This window comes from Cherax quadricarinatus, chromosome 11 (assembly GCF_038502225.1).
Source record: "Cherax quadricarinatus isolate ZL_2023a chromosome 11, ASM3850222v1, whole genome shotgun sequence".
Classification (NCBI taxonomy): Eukaryota; Metazoa; Arthropoda; class Malacostraca; order Decapoda; family Parastacidae; genus Cherax; species Cherax quadricarinatus.
The window spans coordinates 50,528,545-50,546,077 of record NC_091302.1 but is presented as its reverse complement, the minus strand read 5'-3'; the positions used below and the strand labels follow the sequence as shown (position 1 = coordinate 50,546,077).

Below are 17,533 nucleotides of genomic sequence, written 5' to 3'. Positions count from 1 at the left end.
CTCTCCTCGTAGGACATACCTCTTAGCTCTGGGACTAGTCTTGTTGCAAACCTTTGCACTTTCTCTAGTTTCTTTACGTGCTTGGCTAGGTGTGGGTTCCAAACTGGTGCCGCATACTCCAATATGGGCCTAACGTACACGGTGTACAGGGTCCTGAATGACTCCTTATTAAGATGTCGGAATGCTGTTCTGAGGTTTGCTAGGCGCCCATATGCTGCAGCAGTTATTTGGTTGATGTGCCTGGTGTTATACTCACCCCAAGATCTTTTTCTTTGAGTGAGGTTTGTAGTCTCTGGCCCCCTAGACTGTACTCCGTCTGCGGCCTTCTTTGCCCTTCCCCAATCTTCATGACTTTGCACTTGGTGGGATTGAACTCCAGGAGCCAATTGCTGGATCAGGTCTGCAGCCTGTCCAGATCCCTTTGTACTTCTGCCTGGTCTTCGATCGAGTGAATTCTTCTCATCAACTTCACGTCATCTGCAAACAGGGACACCTCAGAGTCTATTCCTTCCGTCATGTCGTTCACAAATATCAGAAACAGCACTGGTCCTAGGACTGACCCCTGTGGGACCCCGCTGGTCACAGGTGCCCACTCTGACACCTCGCCACGTACCATGACTCGCTGCTGTCTTCCTGACAAGTATTCCCTGATCCATTGTAGTGCCTTCCCTGTTATCCCTGCTCGGTCCTTCAGTTTTTGCACCAATCTCTTGTGTGGAACTGTGTCAAACGCCTTCTTGCAGTCCAAGAATATGCAATCCACCCACCCCTCTCTCTCTTGTCTTACTGCTGTCACCATGTCATAGAACTCCAGTAGGTTTGTGACACAGGATTTCCCGTCCCTGAAACCATGTTGGCTGCTGTTGATGAGATCGTTCCTTTCTAGGTGTTCCACCACTCTTCTCCTGATAATCTTCTCCATGATTTTGCATACTATACATGTCAGTGACACTGGTCTGTAGTTTAATGCTTCATGTCTGTCTCCTTTTTTTAAAGATTGGGACTACATTTGCTGTCTTCCATGCCTCAGGCAATCTCCCTGTTTCGATAGATGTATTGAATATTGTTGTTAGGGGTACACATAGCGCCTCTGCTCCCTCTCTCAATACCCATGGGGAGATGTTATCTGGCCCCATTGCCTTTGAGGTATCTAGCTCACTCAGAAGCCTCTTCACTTCTTCCTCGGTTGTGTGCACTGTGTCCAGCACTTGGTGGTGTGCCCCACCTCTCCGTCTTTCTGGAGCCCCTTCTGTCTCCTCTGTGAACACTTCTTTGAATCTCTTGTTGAGTTCCTCACATACTTCACAGTCATTTCTTGTTGTCTCTCCTCCTTCCTTCCTTAGCCTGATTACCTGGTCCTTTATTGTTGTTTTCCTCCTGATGTGGCTGTACAACAGTTTCTGGTCAGATTTGGCTTTTGCTGCTATGTCATTTTCATATTGTCTTTGGGCCTCCCTTCTTATCTGTGCATATTCGTTTCTGGCTCTACGACTGCTCTCCTTATTCTCCTGGGTCCTTTGCCTTCTATATTTCTTCCATTCCCTAGCACACTTGGTTTTTGCCTCCCTGCACCTTTGGGTAAACCATGGGCTCATCCTGGCTTTTTCATTATTCCTGTTACCCTTGGGTACAAACCTCTCCTCAGCCTCCTTGCATTTTGTTGCTACATATTCCATCATCTCATTAACTGGCTTCCCTGCCAGTTCTTTGTCCCACTGAACCCCGTTCAGGAAGTTCCTCATTCCTGTGTAGTCCCCTTTCTTGTAGTTTGGCTTCATTCGTCCTGGCCTTCCTGCTTCTCCCTCCACTTGTAGCTCTACTGTGTATTCGAAGCTTAAAACCACATGGTCACTGGCCCCAAGGGGTCTTTCATATGTGATGTCCTCGATATCTGCACTACTCAAGGTGAATACTAAGTCCAGCCTTGCTGGTTCATCCTCTCCTCTCTCTCTTGTAGTGTCCCTTACGTGTTGGTACATGAAGTTTTCCAGTACCACCTCCATCATCTTAGCCCTCCATGTATCTTGGCCCCCATGCGGGTCCAAGTTCTCCCAATCGATCTCCTTGTGATTAAAGTCACCCATGATCAGGAGCTTTGCCCTGCATGCATGAGCTCTTCTGGCCACTCTAGCCAGTGTGTCAACCATCGCTCTATTGCTCTATTGTGTGTGTGTAATTGTGTAAGTGTGTGTGTAAGTGTGTGTGTGTAAGTGTGTGTGTGTGTGTGTGTGTGTGTGTGTGTGTGTGTGTGTGTGTGTGTGTGTGTGTGTGTGTGTGTGTGTGTGTGTGTGTGTGTGTGTGTGTGTGCGCGTGTGAGCGTGTGTGAGTGCGCGTGCGTGCGCGCATGTGTGTGCATGCACATGTGCGTGCGTGTGCATGTGCGCGTGTGTGCATGCACATCAGAACAAGCTTATAAATAAGAAGGCATTTTTGCCTTAAACAGAGTGAATAGTCTTCTGATAAAAGATTCACTTTGCTATGCACATTTCACATTCCTACAAGAATTCTTTTAAATTAATCTATTTATTAAGACTCAATGAACATAAACTGATCTTGACATACATTTAACAGAAATAATTATGCCAAGAGATTAACAAAAATTATTAAAAAAAAAAAAGTTTGAAGTTCAGTCAGAAGAGTGGTTTAAGTCACCTTGGTGGCAGGAAAGAATGAGTGCTTGGAGGTGGTCTCCGGGGACGCTTCAGAGGAGGAGGTTGGTGTAGCTCTCCTATCTCACCACCACTCAAATAAGGTTCTTGAAGTCGTCCGATATCTCCACAAAAAAGCTGTGTAACAAAAATGGCAAAACTTAGGGAAACAAACGAAGCAAAAATCATGTAAATAAAGCAAACTGAAGTTAGGGTAAATAAAATTTAAAAACTCATTCTCAGATCAACAGCTACATGCAATATGGAACTTAACTGCAATAATAATAATTGCTATCATTACAGAATTTATTTTTTATATTGCCAGCCTCCAAAATACATCAAACAGTAGTTTTCATAATTTCCGTTTCATAGTTATATACCTTATGTTCATTTCAATAACTTTTATTGAATAAATACGCCTTCTCCCATGCTAAAAACGACATTTGATTTTCTTCACCTCATAAAATATAAGCACTGATGTATCAAAATTTCTTGTGCTGCTTTAATATCCAACAACTATTTTTATGATAGCCTTCATGCTCATTTCCAGCTGTTTTTGCTTTTCCCCACAACTATAGGTGATAATTCTTATTCTATCATGTGCTCTACAAAAACCTATAATTGGTAACCAGTTCTTAAGGATATCAGCCAAAAAAAAAAATATGTCATGGTCACTATGTAAACTTTTCTATTTCACACTTGTTCTTTATTTACCAACTAATGGAAATCCAAAATTAAAATTTATTGGTTAGTTGCTAAATAAGAACTTTTAAGAGGATATATTTAATAAAGAGGGGACCAAAATGCTGGGAGCAAGGGGCTAGTAACCCCTTCTCCAGTATAAATTACTAAATTTAGAAAGAAAAACTTAGTTTTTCTTTTCAGGTCACCCTGGCTCAGTGGGATACGGCCGTATTGCTAAACCTTAAGCTTTCCATAGATCTACGTTTACGCACATAACACTCTTAACGTAGATCTACTTTTTTTTTACACAAGAAACAATGTAAAATGGAACGTAGATCTACGTTCGGAGCATTACGAGTGCGAGTGTAAATCTATGTTTGGACAGTTTAAGAGTATAAAAAACTTAATGAATTGGTTTAACAATGGATCAGAGTAACAACCTCTTCTAAACACATTCAACCTCCTCTGCTGAATCTCTCTGCTACATTTGTTTTTTTTATGTGCAGTAACGTCATCACTTAATGGTCATCTCCATGCATGACCAAATGGAAATAAAAACATAAGTCACATTGTGTTCTAAGTAAGGGAATTCCTAGCACCACTATGACAACAACTGCTTACCAATGAAAGTGTTATCATAAGACTATGAAACCAAATAAAAAAATTGTGATTAAAAAAACAAAAAAACAAAAACACACTTTGCCTCTCACCTGCACAAAATATTATCTTTTAGCACTAACAGTCCTGTTTTCTATTCTATTTCCAATGTATGCTCTGCTGCCCCATTTTTAATCAGTATCAAATTATCATTATGGCATAATTCCCACAAGGCAGCCTCAGATATCATGGAATTTTTTTTTTTTTAACACATCGGCCGTTTCCCACCGAGGCAGAGTAACCCAAAAATGAAAAAACACTAAAGAAATTATAAATGCAAAATATTTAGAATAAACAAAGCACTGCAAAATGAGGCTATCATACACACGAATTACACAGTACGTACTGTCTACAGGGCCCCACTCACCCTCTGGTCAGGAGGCTTGGCATGGATGTTATTATTGTTGTTGTTTACTGCTGCCAACCCCTTAATCTGTAGGGCCTCTGCTGTTCGAATAAAACCTGGCAACTGATCCTGCATGACATTTACCTGGAAGAAAAATAATTGCAAAGATATCCAGATACTCATCCACTAATATTACCATATAAAGTATATTAACCATAAGGCACTAAAAATTATCAAGCACATCGTGTGCCCCTTTAAAAATATGTATGGCCAAAAGTCTACTCATAATCTTTTATCCATTAATACATAGTCTAACCCTGTAATTGTTTTACATGATGGAAGGATTGCTGATGTCCTTTTTTGTCTCATAAACATGCAAGATTTCAGGTACATCTTGCTACTTCTACTTACACTTAGGTCACACTACACATACATGTACAAGCATATATATATACACACCCTTCTGGGTTTTCTACTATTTTCCTTCTAGTTCTTGTTCTTGTTTATTTTCTCTTATCTCCAAGGGGAAGTGGAACAGAATTCTTCCTCCATAAGCCATGCATATTGTAAGAGGCGACTAAAATTGTCGGGGGCAAGGGGCTAGTAACCCCTTCTCTTGTATAAATTGCTTAATTTAAAAAGAGAAACTTTCGTTTTTCTTTTTCAGCCACCCTGCTTTGGTGGGATATGGCCGGTTTGTTGAAAAAAAAAAAAAGGATTGCTGGCATCTTTTTTCTGTCTCAAACATGCAAGATTTCAGGTACGTCTTGCTACTTCTTCTTACACTTAGGTCACAGTACACATACATGTATACAAGCATATATATATATACACCCCTCTGGGTTTTCTTCTATTTTCTTTCTAGTGCTTGTTCTTGTTTGTTTCCTCTTATCCCCATGGGAAAGTGGAGTAGAATTCTTCCTCCGTAAGCCATGCGTGTTGTAAGAGGCGACTATAATGCCGGGAGCAAGGGGCTAGTAACCCCTTCTCCTGTATAAGTTACTAAATTTAAAAAGAAAAACTTTTGTTTTTCCTTTTGGACCACCCTGCCTTGGTGGGATGCAGCCAGTTTGTTGGAGAAAAAAAAAAAGTTTAACAAACTGCTATCATTATTTTACTTAATTATACCTCGTATACTTATTTACCCACTTGAGTAACAAAATTGCAATAACACAATTGCAAACAAACCATGGAAAGGGTGTGGTCTGAAACAATGACAAGTTTTACAATGTCAGGCCAGTGTGTAAGCTACTCAGCCAGCTGGCTACAATACAATTCATCCCACTAGGTATATTTCTATACACCTAAGGGAGGTTAGCATGGGCCCAGGCTAACCTCTCTATAGCATATAGAAATATACCTAGTTGGATGAATTGTATTAAAGCCAGCTGGCTGAGTGGCTTATACACACTGGCTTGGAGTTTTAGGACTCACTTGCCATGGGTTCAACCCCACTCATTCTGAAGTTTATTTATCCTCTTCTTCCCCATTGTGATTTACCCCTGGCACTCTAAATTTTCCTGCTTCATCCTTTACTTATATAAAGCACTTGAAACTTGTTTCCAACATTAAAAACTTTTGAAAATTATTTACACCAATTTGGTAACAGTAATACTGTACTACTACATAATGTATTAAAAGTAAGGCTTAAAAAACACAAAATGATTTTTTATGATTAGAGATTGGTATATAGCAATGACTGCTGTGTGTTAATAATTACTGACATTGTAGTCTAAAGTTAAGCTTAGGCTTGCCCAAAATGCTCTGCATAACCATGGGCTTTCTGCATACACAACCAAATGTCACTTATCTTGGAAATAAATCTCTGACTCTGAAATTCAGATTTTCAATTATCCCCTCACTGCTTTCTACACTCTTTCCTGTTAAGTACAATAGCAAATCGAACTGTCACATTTAATTGATATTAAAATGAATATTAACTACAGGATTTCCTAAATATTATCTCAACTGTTTACCAAATGTCTTTCTCCTTACTTCCTTAAGTGAATGTGACCTGACCTGGCTAGGTAGGGTCATTGGCTTAAGCCGGTAGGAGACTTGGACGTGCCTCGCATGGGCCAGTAGACCTGCTGCAGTGTTCCTTCTTTCTTATGTTCTTACTTATTAAGTTTAAGAAAATGCTTTCAGATCCTTTCAGGAGTTTGGACACAAAAAGTGTACTGCCACTGTGTAAACCCTATGGATTAGCACTTCCCCCATAAAAATAATAATACTGGCAACAGTATTGAAGGAAAGACAGGTGCAGAGCCAGCTTTTATTGAGACAATGTTTTGCTTCTTAGGTTTCGTTCCCTGGGAAGTGTTACCTCTGTTTCCTAGTCAAGCCTCTTCCTTTTATAAAGGAAGTTTTCTATAATCCTCTTAATAGCTGTACAACCCATTCAGGTTTAACACTTTCTTCAGAATATAATAACCCCCTTTAAAACTCAAGTCTTCTCCCTCAAGTTATAATTATATGAATAATTAGAAATTATATCATTACAATTTTTTAAAAGTTATAACTTATGAAGGAGAAGACGTGAATATAATTATATATAAAAAAAATAGAAATTATCTTCTGTCTAGCATTGCTAACTTAAAACAAAGTCCCATGACTGAAATAAGTCAGAGTATTACGTTAGTACTGTGCATGACCATTAGCCAGACAATCTGGATGACTTAGGCTAAAAATAAAATAGTTATGTGCATCAAATTACCTACTTGGCCATTATAGATGAAGTCCATTATTGACTCCAACTCCCAAAACCTCACATCACGTAGAAAAATTATTGGGTGATCACTCGGATTCTCCTGAAATGTATAATAAGCATTAAAAATGTGGTTAATTAAAGAATGTTAAAAAAATTTTGAACAGCATTTGTTCTTTACATACAGACAAGCAAAATCTTTATTTCTGTAAAGCAGAGTACAATATAGTGGTACCTTGACATACGAGTTTAATTCGTTCTGTGACCGAGCTCATAACTCAATATACTCGTATATCAAATCAATTTTCCTCATTGAAATTAATTGAAATGCCATTTATCTGTTCCAGCCCGCAAAAACCATCTAAATTTTTTTGTTATGGGTTTTTAAATAAGAAAAATGTATTTTTTTTTTCCAACAAACCAGCCGTGTCCCACCAAGGCAGGGTGGTCCAAAAAGAAAAACGAAAGTTTCTCTTTTTACATTTAGTAATATATACAGGAGAAGGGGTTACTAGCCCCTTGCTCCTGGCATTTTAGTCGCCTCTGACAACACGCATGGCTTACAGAGGAAGATGACTCACGAAATCGTAATGACACGATTGCAAACAAACCATACCCCGGCCGGGATTGAACCCGTGGTCAGAGAGTCTCAAAACTCCAGCCCGTCGCGTTAGCCACTAGACCAGCTAGCCACAATAAGATTCGTCCAACTAGGTATATTTCTGCACCATAGGAAGGTTAGCACAGGCACCACTGTGACTACAAATGCAAGTTTTTACAGACGAATCTCCAGCTAGCGTGGCCGTGACAAACTCTAGCTCAAGTCCCTTCACTGCCGTCAACATGACTTGCATTTGTGGTCACAGTGGTGCCTGTGCTAACCTTCCTATGGTGTAGAAATATACCTAGTTGGACGAATCTTATTGTGGCTAGCTGGTCTAGTGGCTAACGCGACGGGCTGGAGTTTAGAGACTCTCTGACCGCGGGTTCAATCCCGGCCGGGGTATGGTTTACAGAGGAAGAATTCTGTTCCACTTCCCCATGGAGGTAAGAGGAAATAAACAAGAACAAGAACTAGTAAGAAAACAGAAGAAAACCCAGAGGGGTGTGTATATATATGCTTGTACATGTATGTGTAGTGTGACCGAAGTGTAAGTAGAAGTAGCAAGACGTACCTGAAACCTTGCATGTTTATGAGACAGAAAATTTATAAATATAAATGATTTTTGCCTTTTTCACCAGGACCCAGCAACGTTTTAGAAATGTCAGAGTATATACGAAACTCCTTGAAGCACATGTAAGATGAGTGTCACTCCACTGCTGACAGTGCAGCAGTGGAGTGACATGTCTGTCTATCTGTTTGTTTCTGCCTATTTGTCTAACTGTTTGTCTAGTTCTGTCTATGTTTATCTCTGTCTCTGCTTATCTGTCTGCCTGTGTTTTTGTCTTCCTGTCTCTTTACTTGTCTCTCTGTCTCAGAGAGAACCAACAGGTATTACACACGATGCAGAGTTGTCATGTCTGATTTCTGAACAAGTGAAAATGTGTATTACTTGCCAGTCATGCTTATTATGCCTTATATCTACAAGCATAGTATAGCACTTTGTCTGGGTTTTTGTGGTTATCCTAGGTAATATACACTATGTATAACTATATTTGTGTGTACCTGTGAGATAGAGACAGATAGACGGAGACAGAGATAAATACAGACAGACAGAAGGAGATAGAGACAGCTAAAGCAAATCAGCCAGCCGTTGGCTGGCTGGCTGGCTGGTATTTTCTCGTTATCCCCTGCAAGTGGTGGCGTATCTGAAGCTCGCTCGTAACTCGGATTTTAGCTCGCAACTCAAAGCGAAAAATGGACCAAGCGACAGCTCGTAACTCGTAACTTGGGGCACTCATAAATCAAGGTACCACTGTATATCATACAATTAGGGTGACTGACATGTATAAATTACTTTACAGAAAGCCGTATTATGTGAGGCATTTCGGGCACTCTCGTACTCTGAAAGGACAATTACAATATTAGGTTGATTGAAGAAAAATTTCTTCAGATCATTAACCCCAAGAGGGTTAATGATCCTGTGTTAACTACCTCTGAGGGTTAATAATCTAGAATAACATAAGAGAACAAAGCAGTGATTTAATACCACTGTTTTTGTTTTATCCCTCTTCTCTATAATATGACCCACAACAGTCTACTAACTCCTAGATACTGTATTGGTATCTTTTTACTGCCAGGTGAAGAAGGGCAGCAGGTGTAAGGAAACGTGTTCATACTCCCTGCCTTGCACAGGATATGAACCCTGTTTCTTTTGGTTGTGAGCCAAACACTGCCACTCACCTACAAGAACTAAAATTGGGAACTCTAGGCTTTGAAAAGCATCCTCTCAAGCACATTATATTTGACCGAGGGAGTGTGCGAGTGCAAGTGAGACTGCTTTCACCTAATTGTACTCGCCTAATTGTGGTTGCAAGAATTAAGACTCAGCTCCTGGCCCCGCCTCTTCACTGGTCGCTACTAGGTCGTCTTAAAACTATGTATGGTTCCTGCCTCCGCTATATCACATGCCAGACTATTCCACTTCCTGACAACTCTATGACTGAAGAAATACTTCCTAACATCCCTTGACTCATCCGAGTCTTTAACTTCCAATTGTGACCCCTTGTTTCTGTGTCCCCTCTCTGGAACATCCTATCTCTGTCCACCTTGTCTATTCCTCAGTATTTTGTGTGTCGTTATCATGACTCCCCTAACCCTCCTGCCCTCCAGTGTCATCAGGCCAATTTCCCTTAACCTTTCTTTGTAGGACATTCCCCTTAGCTCTGGAACTAGCCTTGTTGCAAACTTTTGCACTTTCTCTAATTTCTTGACATGCTTGACCAGGTGTGGGTTCCAAACTGGTGCTGCATACTCCAGTATGGGCCTGACGTACATGGTGAACAGAGTCTTGAACGATTCCTTACTGAGGTATTGGAACATTATTCACAGGTTTGCCAGATGCAACTCCTTCATTAAGTGTGGAGAGGCTGTATTATCAAAACCTTACCTTTTTAAACTATACCATATAAAAAAAAATCACAAAGTACACTATTATCAAAATCACTAATACCAAATGCAAACAAAACCTGTCTAGCCACTAAATGGCTTTCAACTACAGTGGACCCCCAGATATCGGCCATATCGGATTTCGGCTGCTTTTTTTGGCCAAAGTTCTATCCTGGATTTCGGCCAACAACTCGGAACCGATTGTATTGGATGCGTCCACCTGCCACACCACGTGCACGAGTCAGTCTGGCTGTGTCTCTCGGTGAGTGAGCAACACACTGTGCATTCATCCAAACATTTTGTTATAATCCATTGTTTTTTGTGGTTGTTTATTGAGTGTGACTGCAAAATAAGCCACCATGAGCCCAAAGAAAGTTCCTAGTGCCTGCCCTTTAGTAAAGAAACCGAGAAACACGATAATATTCACGAAAGAAATTGCAGCAAAGTACAAAAGTTTTGTACGTGTGCTCGAGCTTGCCAGGGAGGTGCAAAGTTTTGTGGTGAAATATCACCCTGACCAAGCTGAAACAAGCCATATCTGCAACATGTTCAGTGACAAAACCTTGTCCCACTTCAGGCAAATCTTAAAGAGATGCCAGAAACAGACCTCTCTGGACAGTTTTTTTGTGCAAAAGGTGCAGTGACTCTCTAGCTGGCCCTAGTGCCAGTAAAAGACAAAGAAGGGAAGAAACCATGGATAGGGGCTTGATACCTAAGTCCTTATGGAGGGATTTTTCCCTTCCAAACAATAATCAGTCCTCCCTCTCTCCACCTCCCTGTCTTCCATATGCCAACAAGAATCTTCAGTAAAGGCTATTGTGATATTAAATGTTCATTTATCTATTTCATTAGTCATTTTATTTAGTTCTCATTGTTTTGTGTGTGTAAAACTATAGTTAATCCTTAAAAAATGTATTTTTTGTTAACAGTTTTGGGTGTCTGGAACAGATTAATTGTATTTACATTAACCCTTTGACTGTCGCAACCCCCAATCCTGAGGTGTCTTCTGGTGTCGCAAAATTTAAAAAAAAAAAAAAAATTATTTTTTCTTATGAAATGATAGAGAATCTTTTCCCGATTGTAATGATACCAAAAACACGAAATTTGATGGAAAACTGACGGAATTATGCTCTCGCGAAGTTAGCGACCTCGGCGCTGTTTACAAATCGGCGATTTCGCCCACTTTGAGCCCTATTTTCAGCTAATTCCATTGTTCCAGTCGCCCAAACTCATAGCTATTTCTATAGAACTCCATTTTTTCTATCGATTGAGTACAAGAAACTGCCCATTTACCGATTTCTACTACCTAATAATGTGGTCAGAAATTTGCAATTTGGCCAATTTCACGAAAACTAAAAAATATGACAATTTCAAAATAAGGTCCAGAATGAACAATGCAGACATTTCTGGCTCTAAAATAACATTTTCTTTGCTCATCAGTCATGTCTCCAGGCCCCTCTGATATTACTCTTGCTTTCTATTTTGAATTTTTATTCAAACAAAAAATAGAAGACTTACTATTATGCAGACTACTGCAATACTGTAATAATTGTATAAATAACATCAACCCATTCATGACTGCATATTAGAATGGCTAGTTGGACATTTATTGGACAATGGCATCATTTGTTTACTTTTGAACATTGGCAAAAATCAAACATTTCCCCTACTTTGAGCTCCATTTCAAGGTTCTTTTTATAGTAAAATCAATCAAAATCACCTCTATTTCTATAATATGTTTTCCATTCTATCAAATGAGACCAAGAAAACGAGAATACACCCATAAATACTATACAAAAATAGACCACAAAGTCGGCATTTTAATTAAAAAAAACGGTCAAGAGTTTTTTTTTCTCATTATGCACTGCGTGCTCCAGGATTTTTTTTATATGGTGCACACTGACCACACAGACCCATTCTTTCACATGTGGGCCTACCAGCTTTCTCCTGCTTGATTTGAAGCCGCTAGAATTTATGAGTATATATACGTCAAACACGGTACCTCGTAAGACGTATATATACGGCCGCGACAGTCAAAGGGATAATTCTTACTGGAAATATTACTTCGGTTTTCGGCCTTTTCAGATTTAGGCTGACCTTCAGGAATGGATTATGGCCAAAATCTGGGGTTCCACCGTATTTAAAATTAATCCACATTTAAGAAAGAAAACTTTAGAAGACATTTCAATCCATCTAGACCATTATCAAGTTATAACTGGTCCAGAATGGAATGAAATGGTCTTAAGCTTCTCCTCTCTAGTGTGGATTATTAGTGAATTGTTACAGCTATGGAACTGTGCCTTATATTCAACCATTATTTAAAAATTAGGATAATTAGGGAGATTTCACTTGCTTTATAGATTGATCTAGCACTTCTACAGTGCCTACAAAATGTTATAATTCTTGCACGTGAACTGCACGGATACAAAATATATGGAGTATAGCAACTTATACAGTACTCTGAGTTAACATGTAAATGTGCATATTCTAGTACTGGAACCACCAACATTAATTATACATCAAAACTATTTATTTAGTTTAGAAAGAACACTAGCAAAAATGTGTCATAATACAGTGGCTGGAACAAATCACCAGCCCACATATTGGCCATCAAAAATAAATGACTTTTTTGTCCATCCCAGACTATTATCATATCTTAACTTGAAAATGGCTCAGGATGGACTGAAAGTTTCCCGTTTGAATGGGTGAACTGAAAAAATTTTTTAGTATTAAACAGTGGGCATACTGTCAAAAAATTATCAGTGTTCATATGTAAAATAAACACCCAATAAACCCTTACCTTTAGTAATTCTCTGAAGAAGTTTGAGCACGCCGATAGCATTAGCTTGTGTGCCTTTAATCTCCGTCCATCACATGCCAGTGTGACATCAACAAATTGCCCCTCCTCTAGCAAGCTACGTAACACTCCAACTACACTACTCTGGTAGTTGTTCCACCGTAAACAAAAACACTGTTCACTCATGTTGGTATGATAGCACCTGCAAACAAAATCATTATACTGACAGTTTCAGTAACTTTGCTAGGACATGATTATAATCAAAACAAAGTGCTAAACCTACTAGGGTCATACAGCTGCTAGGACATGAAAACCTGAAAAGGACATAATCAATACTTATGATGAGGTACTACACTAACAATTCAAAAAATTCAATGAATACATTATAAGGGATTATGCAGTCTGTAAACAAAGTAAAAGATACTATACACAGTCTAGCAATATCCAATCAAGCAAAATTTAAAGTAATAAAGGATATTTAAGTTCCTTTAAAAAATTTAATTACGCATGTAAATGTTCTCTATGTACATCTATACCTGGAAATATAAACACTTAAGCAGTACAATGTGATCCTTTATTGACAACGTTTCGCCCATACAGTGGGCTTTATCAAGTCACAAACAGATCTACCTGGGTAAAAGGTACGTGAGTATTTATAGGATTTAGTCAGGTGGAGAATGCTGCATGTGACAATCTTCGGAGTAGGGTGATAGTCTAGAGCCTTGGGTAGCTTTAAAAAGAGATTGGATAAGTATATGAGTAGACCTTCTGCAGTGTTCCTCCATTCTTATGTTCTCATGTGGGATAGCATTGAAGAAGTTTCTTGGCAAGGGGTTCAGCTATGTTATAAAAGCCGTTGTTCTGGTTGAAGTTGTTGGATGATTCCAGGATTCTTCAGTATTGAGTGTTGTCTTCTTTGGTGATGAGTCTTGCATGTCTGTAGTTGATTAAATGGTTGTGAGAATTTTGGTGTTGAACAAAGGCATTCCTTGGATCGTCAGATCTGCCTGTGTACTGGTGTTCTGAAATACGTGTTTGAAGGTCTCTGGATGTTTCGCCAATATATAATTTGCTGCAGTCATTAAAATTATGGTCTCTGGATGTTGGTGAAACATCCAGAGACCTCCAAACACGTATTTCAGAACACCAATACACAGGCAGATCTAATGATCCAAGGAATGCCTGTGTTCAACACCGAAATTCACACAACCATTTAATCAACTACAGACACGCAAGACTCATCGCCAGAGAAGACAACACTCAATACTGAAGAATCCTGGAATCATCACTTATTTGTATATCCAACAACTTCAACCAGAACAACGGCTTCCATAACATAGCTGAACCCCTTGACAAGAAACTTCTTCATCGCTATCCCACATGAGAACATAAGAATGGAGGAACACTGCAGAAGGTCTACTCATATACTTATCCAATCTCTTTTTAAAGCTACCCAAGGCTGTAGACTATCACCCTACTCTGAAGATTGTCACATGCAGCATTCTCCACCTGACTAAATCCTATAAATACTCATGTACCTTTTACCCAGGTAGCTCTGTTTGTTTGCATGGGCAAAACGTTGTCAATAAAGGATCACATTGTACTGCTTGTGTGTTTATATTTCCATTGTGTCGGTATTAAATACCATTTATTTACATCTATACCTGAAAAGCAATACATAATACAGTAAATGCTCAATTTAATGGAATAATAGGAGGGAGCAGGTAGTCGGTAATTGTGATCATGGTGAATAAAGAGAACATTTTGCCGTAATCATAACAGCAATGGACAATTCTCCAGCTGATGGACTTTGACCATTGTTTCCAAATCATTTGGCCCCGTCCCATATTTACAAAAGCTATTAAATAGAAGGGTTACTGTATTTGATTAAGACTTGCTACCACTATTAAAGTAATTAATGGATGTAAAACTCTACAGATGCAAAAAATGATAAGAGAAACTCCAAACTACCTGCATACTGAAGGCAGATACTGCACTGTACCCAAGAGATGAAAGGAGATATAGATGTTAACTCTAAAGGGCCTGGAACTGACTTGGCTGTGGACAAGCCACATAGCAGTCGGAACAGGAAAGGCTTGAAAATATCAGAAATAATAAGAAAAAGTGTATCAAATGCACTAATAGCTAAATAATTGCACTGAAAAATATCACCTTGGTGGGTATGGTAGTGGACTCATGAAGAATGACAATAGTAATGTCAAAAAAAATGCCTGAAAACAGATTAAGCCTCAGTAGCCCCTTCTCTTTCCTGAGTGTACAGATACATAGGTAAACATTTATAGACAATATTTCTTCAAATTCCATTAGAATTGGCTCTTCCAATATTCTGCATTTTATTACATTTGAAAAAATCTACATCACACATTTATTCTTCTATCCCCCTTCCCTACTATAAGGTATTCTCACAATGTATACAGTACTGTTCTGAAACATTTTTCCATATACAGTACATTAATATACTATAGGACTGTCTCCCCTTTTCTATATATCTCTAACCTACCATTCTCAGGGATACAATACTACTGCATAGTATATGATTTATGAGGTGCAGACCATTCACACCCTTATGCTCTTCACTAAGTGCCCTAAACTATTAAACCCATTAATGTACTCAGATCAACTTGTTAATACTATACACTTTACCTGGAAAGGTTAATAAATTGACTTCCCTATACAGATGCTACTAATTAACCTGTTTTAACTTAGCCTTTTTTTTTATTATTCTTCACCTGGTCTACACTATTGGTAGTGGAGAGCACATTACAGCTAATCTCTTCTTTTCTTTCTTCATACGCAATTTTTTTAATAAAAAAACTGATACACTCATTGTGTCTACAGAGAGCTACATTTTACAAGGTTAGAGCTTATCACTTTTCCTGGTACAGCATATAACAGAGTGTACTAAGCCTGCTCTTCAATCATCTGGATCTTTCCAATTCTCCATGAATATACTCGTACATATTTTGCACATCCAATCTATAATTAATGTCAGTAGTACAGTGGTACCCCAAGTTTCGTACAGCTCCCAACACGAACAATTATGTAAGTGTATTATTGTTAGTGCTTTTGTAAGTGTATTTTTGGGGGTCTGAAACGGACTAATCTAATTTACAATATTCCTTATGGGAACAAATTTGTTTGGTAACGGCACTCGAACAGCCTTCTGGAACAAATTATGGCTGAAACTCGGGGTACCACTGTACATTTCAACAACATAACATAAATTTCACCAACTCTATTACTTTTTCTATACTATTCATAAATTATAACTGCTTTTACTTCTTATTTAGACATTATTTTCTATACCTTACTGGAATGTGCCCTTCTCATCTTTTCATTACCATACATTATTCAAATTCAAAGTTTATTCTCTATAAGGATTACAATGCTGAGCTTACAGAATTTGGTTATTGTGTGGTTTACATGTGGTAAAGTACTAATTACAGAGGATGCCACTAGAACACCTAGCATGGCTAGGAATTTTGGGCAGACTTAGATTAATTCTTAAATTTAAAATATTACAAATTATGAGGTAAGTTGGTATTATGGATAAGTGACTAAATACTAGTTTGTGAGTTTAGCAATGTGAATGCTTTTGTTTTGGCACAATACATAGTTTCAGTATTGGAGTATCACAGGCCAACTTATGACTAGTTAGGATTCATTATTTTAAGATTGAGACTGATATTTCTGTTTATGGTCAAATGGGCGAGTGAGTGTAAGTGTGAACCACCAGGTGGTATTCGTGTAATTAGTTGAAGGGGTGTATCAGGGAGATAAGATGTTTTCTAATGGTAGTTTTGAAGGTGATGAATGTGTCTGCAGTTCTAGAGTTTTCAGGTAGGGTGTTCCAGCAAAGAGAGAAATGTGAGTATAGTTATACCAACACTCCTACATGGGTGTGAAGCATGGGTGATGAGTGTTGCAATGAGGAGAAGGTTGGAAGCAGTGGAGATGTCATGTCTGAGGGCAATGTGTGGTGTGAATATAATGCAGAGAATTCGTAGCTTGGAAATTAGGATAAGGTACGGGATTACCAAAACTATTATCCAGAGGGCTGAGGAGGGGTTGTTGAGGTGGTTCAGACATGTAGAGAGAATGGAACAAAACAGAATGACTTTGAGAGTGTATAAATCTGTAGTGGAGGGAAGGCAGGGTAGGGGTCGGCCTAGGAAAGGTTGGAGGGAGGGGGTAAAGGAGGTTTTGTGTGCGAGGGGCTTGGACTTCCAGCAAGCATGCATGAGCATATTTGATAGGAGTGAATGGAAGCAAATGGTTTTTAACCTGTAAACGGTCCAAGCAGATCTACGTTCACATGTGTAGTGCTACAAAAGTAGATCTAAGTTTTTTTTTACATATTTTCAAATATAACAACAACAAAAAAAGTAGATCAAAGTTTTTTTTACACATTTTCAATGTAGAAAAACAAAAAGAAGATCTACTTTTTTTACATACTTTCAAATGTTGAAAAAACGTATATATGTTTGGACCGTTTACGGGTTAATACTTGACATGCTGTTGGAGTGTAAACAAAGTAACATTTATGAAAGGATTCAGGGACACCGGCAGGCTGGACTTGAGTCCTGGAGATGGGAAGTACAGTGTCTGCACTCTGAAGGAGGGG

The 17,533-nt window shown here is 38.8% G+C and overlaps 1 protein-coding gene across 5 annotated transcripts in view; it reads right to left on the bottom strand.

Annotated features, from left to right (window-relative positions):
- The window catches only part of LOC128687560 (protein abrupt), a 58,067-nt gene that overhangs the window by 34,500 nt on the left and 6,034 nt on the right, over positions 1 to 17,533 (bottom strand). For all 5 annotated transcript variants that reach the window (XM_053775035.2, XM_053775037.2, XM_053775038.2 and 2 more), the window contains exons 2-5: positions 12,892 to 13,090; positions 7,056 to 7,145; positions 4,357 to 4,479; positions 2,653 to 2,786 (exon numbers count right to left, since the gene is read on the bottom strand). In XM_053775035.2, coding sequence (XP_053631010.1) covers positions 2,653 to 2,786; positions 4,357 to 4,479; positions 7,056 to 7,145; positions 12,892 to 13,074 — 530 coding nt within the window. In that variant the 5' untranslated portion in view covers positions 13,075 to 13,090. The remainder of the gene's footprint in view (positions 1 to 2,652; positions 2,787 to 4,356; positions 4,480 to 7,055; positions 7,146 to 12,891; positions 13,091 to 17,533) is intronic.